The following is a 5,559-nucleotide window of genomic DNA, read 5'->3' as shown; positions in this document are numbered from 1 at the left end:
GACTTTCCATCCAAATCCTAAAACAAATACCCACTTTCCCCTTTCAAAAATCTTATTTTTTTTTATGAATATCTTTTGTTTTTACAAGCCTTGCATTCCAAATAAATCCCTCCCCCCTTCCCTACCCAGTGAGGCATCCCTTGTAACAAAAAAAGAGAAAAAACAGGTCATCAAAACCAGTCCACACCTCTAATGTGCCTGACAGTATGTACAACGTTGCATACACATTGTTCCTCCCATCTTACAAACAAGGTAGGGAAACTTATTTTTCTCAGCTTTTCTCCAGGGACAAATTTAGTCACTATAATTACTCAGCACTCAGTTTCATTTTTGCATTCTTCCCATTTGTATTGTTATAATTATCTATAGTCATTGTGCTTATTGTTGTCCTGAAATGTGCGTATTTCATTTTGCATTTGTTCATCTAGGTCTGTCAATACTTCTCTAAATTCTTCATAGTCATTTCTTCCAGGCATAGTAATATTCTATTACATTCATATGCCATGATTTGTTTAGCCATCCCCCAACAGATGGCCAGATGCTTACCTTCCCCACAAATTACAAGGCTTTCTTTTGGACTCGAGACACATTTTTTGTTTGTTACATTAACATTTTCAGGTACCACCTTCCTTCCTTCCCCTCCTTCCCCTCCCTACACTACAGAAGGCATCATCTGACAAAAAAAAATACACACACATACATATAGAAGAGACATACCTTATTGTAACAAGGTAGATGGCTGCCTTCAGGGGGTTGGTCAAAACTGACTGGCACCTCCTCTGGTTCACTGGACCGGGATTTAACGCCTGGACTGCTGGGGGTGGAAGGAGGACTATGAAATGGAGACACAATGGCCTTTAATCCAGGACTTTTAGGTGAAGCACCCGGCAACAGGGCAGTGGGATCAAAGGCTAAGTTGGCCTGTGGAAAGAAAATGAGGAATTTCTTTAGAGTGGGGAGAGAACCTCTTTTAGGCTGCACATCACCTGGCAGGAGTGATTCCAAATTGAAGCACTGAACCTATTTTTTTCATGTTACTGAGAAGGAATTAAATGCCCACTGATCGTCACATGCTCCATTTTCTGGGTTTTTACCACCCCCCCCCCCACTGTGTCCCTACATACTAACTGTGCCCTCTGAGGCAGCAATGTGGACCTGGTAAATACTGTCCTCCCAATAGACACCAAAGTAGAGTGTCAGTGGCTCAGGTCAGAGATTGGCATCTGTCTACCACTCGGGTATGAGAGGTCCGCTCAGCTCTAGAGATGGTCACCCTCTTCCTAGACAGTGCCAGTTGCTTCATCTTTCCCCAGTCTAAATGAGAAGTGAGCTGGCAGAATGTTCATTGAGGCAGGAAGACATGGAGACACTTAAATTCAAATTCTGACTCAGACACTGACTAGCTGTGTGAAATAGGACAAGACACTTAACTTTTCTTAGCATCAGTTTTCTTCATCTGTAAAATGGGGATAATAATAATAGCCCCTACCTTCTGGGGTTATTGTATGGGTCAAGTGAAATAATATATTTAAAGAGCAAACCATAAAGCACTATAGAAATGCTGGCTCATTATTATCAGAGTTCTGGATATGGAAGCTCTCATCTTCCCTGAGAGCCAAGGATGGCCAGGTAAATCGTACATCATTATCACATTCAGTGAAACTTTTATATAGTTAATAACTAATTAAAATCAACTCTCAAAGGCATCCTTGAAGATGAAAAGAAATAATTAAAGGGAAGAAAAATATAACAATAAAACAACTGGTGATTTGAAGGCCATGCAAGGAAAGAGAGTTTGGGGTTGGGGGGAGGCCATTGTTGCTCCAAAGTTAGCCCTAGTTCTATGCCTTCAGGATAGGGTGGGAAGTTAGGATTATTTATCACAAGTATTTCAGGTTTGTTTGTTGTTTTTTTTAGCATCAGCTCTTCTGTTATGTAGCAGAGAAGTCCCTTTGACTAACCATGTTCTCCTAGGTGGTATATTTTTTCTGAATAGCCTTGAACCTTTCTTTTTTGATCAGAACTGTGATTTTACTGGTAGAGGGAACTCCTCAAGTTCTTTCTGCTAGATAATACAGACTAGCAACTGATCTGCAAATAAGTTTCAGAGACTTGCATAGGGCACTGGGAAATTAAGATGCCAACTCAGGGTTCCCCAGTCCATATGTCACAGAAGTAGGACATAAAACTAAATCTTTCTGACTTCCCTATCCGCTATGCTACTTTGTTTACTTTTAACATTATACCATCCAAATGTTCTGGTGTTTGTACACTTGATTTATTTCACTTAGAATTCTTACTGTTATAATAGCCAATATTACATCAAGATTTAAGATTTTCAGAAAAATTTCCTTCAATTTTGGGAGGTAATATTATCCTCATTTCAGAAGCTAGCAGATTGGGGATTAAGTTTCATAGAAGTGGCACGGTTTGCTCATGTTCACATAGGCTCTTAGTAGTAGAGCTAAGATTAGAACCAAGGTCTATTTGATTTCAAGTCCAATATTCCTTCTATTACACTTCAATTCATTATCTATGGATTTGGATGATTCTATGACTCCTGGTGGAGTTTTGGCTTTGCTTGTGCTTGCTTACCTCGAAAAGCTTAGAAAAAATAGTAGACCATTGATTCTTAAATATCAGTCCAACATCTTTGGTTTAGACACATCCTAGATCAAGTCTGGGAGTTCTCTCTCTATGTCCCTCCCTCCTCTCTCTCTCTCTCTCTCTCTCTCTCTCTCTCTCTCTCTCTCTCTCTCTCTCTGTTTTTGTCTCTTTCTCTGTCTCCTTTCTCTTTTTCTGTCTCTGTTTTGCTGTCTTTCTCTTTATCTCTTTATCTCTCCCTTTCCCTGTGTGTCTCTCTTTCCTTCCTGCCTCTGTCTTTCTTTTTCTCCCCTTAATAATAGTTCACATTTCTGTAATGCTTCAATGTCTTCACAAAGTGCTTTCCTCACAGTGCAGGCTTCGATTGGGAATGGGATAATTAGTGGTCCCTAGGAAGTCTAGCATCTCCTCAAAAAGCTCTCTCTCATTCAATTAATCATTATGTGTGAACCACCATTAACACAGGCTGTAGAAACTCCCTTCCCCTGGGAGCCAATTTGATCATCAACTAGTTAATAGTCACTGGAGCAATAACCAGGGTGGTGATGAGGGTTTTGCTTCAGGGCTTGGAAATTTAAGGGAGATGCTGATATTTTCAGGCCTTTGTCAGTATAAGATAGCACCTAATTAGCAATGACCAAGTAAAATACCAGAAGGTTAGTCTTCTGCACCTCTTCACTCCCCATGGGTGGCTGCACCTCACAGTAAGTTTTTCATTGGTCTAATCCATCCTGATACTGACCCTCTCTCACCTGAGGGCATCAGCTTCTCTAATAGCCTCCTTTTGGTGTCCATCCCACCCAACCAAATTGTGCTGCTTGCCCTGGAATAAAAGTTACTAGCTATAGTTTCTGTTGCAAAGGCACCACGGGACAACTACTCTCCAACTTGGGATTGGAACAAAAGAGGAATATCACTCCCTAGACTAAAAAGCAACCACTGGGTGATGGTAATAGAGTAGGGATGTATACTTCACTTACCTGTAGTTTTTCAATCAAAGGGGAGCTTTTCACCTTGATTTTGGGAGGGTGGCACGCATTGGGTGATGGTTTCTATAAATCAAATAAACCAAAAAAGTACTGTAAGAATAGGGACAGGGAGAATTGCTTCTGAATGGAATGTACAAGCCAGAGTGAGAAATAATAACAGAAAAATGCTGCTGTTTTCTTGCTTTATGTCAGAATACTACTCACCTCAAACAGACATGAATTCAGTGCCCTCATCTTTGGTAAGACCACTTGGGTCTAAAGATTAAGGAAAACCCTCCCAGGAGAGGAGATAGTTCTGCCTGGAGTCTGTGTCTTAGTCCTTAATGTTTTTTTAAAAGGCGAGTTAACTAAACTGACAAAGAAGAATAAGTAGAGTCTCTATAGATACATAGCTGGACCCCACTCCTAACGAATCACATTTTGGGGAGATAATATTTATAATGCCTTTGTGAAGTCAGCCAATGACATCCTTTTGGCAATCCACAGTCTAAAATGTTATGCATGTATATATTTTCTAGTTCCCCAGCTGCTAGTGCCTTCCCCTCTTGTATAGACTTCCATCCACTCTGTTTATATCATAATGAATCTCTCTCATTAGAATGTAAGTTCCTTAAGAGTAGGAACTATTTTTGTCTTTTTGGGGGGATTCTCATCTCTTAGCATAGTTTCTGACACAGTTAACATTTAATAAATATTTATTGTCTGACCCTTACTACTCTCCCTGCTTGCCATAAGTCTTTGATCTTTTTGGCTTCTTTTTTTTCTTTGAAAGTTTTCACCTGACATGCCTACCTTCAAGAAAATACCATTTATCCCTCTTATTATTTGTAATTCCTTTATAACCCTCTTATCCAAAAGGTCAGAGAGGAGAAAAGTATTCAATCAACTTTCAGGTGTATTGTGATGATCTCATTTCCTGTTCATCAGTTCGAAACCTCCATTTTTCTTCCTTCCTTCCTTCCTTCCTTCCTTCTTTATTATTGCCCAACTGGAGGCAGGAAGAAGTGGAACAGAAAGAGAATAAATGCCTGTTAGTTTAAATTTTTAAATTTAAAACATATATGTACAAACCCTAGTGTTAGATATCTTTTCTCATTAAAAAAACCTTGTAAATTGGCTCTCTTTAGTTAACAAGAACAATTACTCACATTTGGACTCTGCTTTAAGTGCTTTTTATAATAATACTCTGAAGCAGGTAGTATGCACATATTTATCTTTTCTTAAATCCTACATTCCATCTCAGAACTAATACTAAGCATTGATTCTAAGGTAGAAGAACAGTGAAGGCTAGGCAATGGGGATTAAATGACTTGCCCAAGGCCACACAGCTCTGAGACTAGATTTGAACCTCCTATGTCCAGGCCTAGATCTCTATTCACTGAGCCATCTAGCTGCCCTGTATGTGTGTATCTTGGGTCCCCAGACCCAATAATAATAATAAAATAGGGAACTGAGGTTTGGTGGTAACACTAATACAATCCCAAATCTAGACCATGATCTAGAAAGTATGAAAATGGGTTATAAACTCGCATCTCTTCAATTCAAATGCAGAGAGAGTTGTTTCCCCTAGACTTTGTAGCTTCTCTGTTGAGCAAGAATAGTTACCTAGTCGAATCAACAAGCACTTATTAAGCACCTACTGATCTAAGGGCTGGGGAAACAAGGGAAGCAAAAAGGTGTTTATTTTCTTTATTTCAGTACTGTGCTTTACTGTCCAACTCCTTAAGGCCTGGCTGGTTTTCATTACTTATCTGTAAGGCATTGAAGACCTACTTATGCAGTAAGTAGCAGAATGCATCCCATGGGGACAGCACAAGAAAACATTGACATTAAATTGAAAAGGAGGGAAGACCTAAAACAACCAGAAACACTGGTGCCCAGGAGCTGGCAGTAGATGGCAGCATTTTCTTTCACAAATTTTTCAACATGGGGCACATGCTATAAGACATTGCCAGTAGTGAACAGA

At 39.6% G+C, this 5,559-nt stretch overlaps 1 protein-coding gene across 1 annotated transcript; it reads right to left on the bottom strand.

The window, feature by feature from the left end:
- Window positions 1–717: 717 nt before the first annotated feature.
- On the bottom strand, window positions 718–4,576 carry LOC123255253 (capZ-interacting protein-like; the record flags this gene model as incomplete). Its single annotated transcript, XM_044684089.1, has 3 exons — window positions 3,798–4,576; window positions 3,585–3,656; window positions 718–921 (listed from the first exon to the last, which is right to left on the bottom strand). Coding segments are annotated over exons 1-3 (306 nt in total), but the record flags the coding sequence as incomplete, so codon positions are not given.
- Between the last annotated feature and the right edge of the window lie 983 nt (window positions 4,577–5,559).

Source organism: Gracilinanus agilis, unplaced genomic scaffold (assembly GCF_016433145.1).
Source record: "Gracilinanus agilis isolate LMUSP501 unplaced genomic scaffold, AgileGrace unplaced_scaffold41760, whole genome shotgun sequence".
NCBI classification, from domain to species: domain Eukaryota; kingdom Metazoa; phylum Chordata; class Mammalia; order Didelphimorphia; family Didelphidae; genus Gracilinanus; species Gracilinanus agilis.
This window is presented reverse-complemented; position numbering and strand designations above follow the sequence as displayed.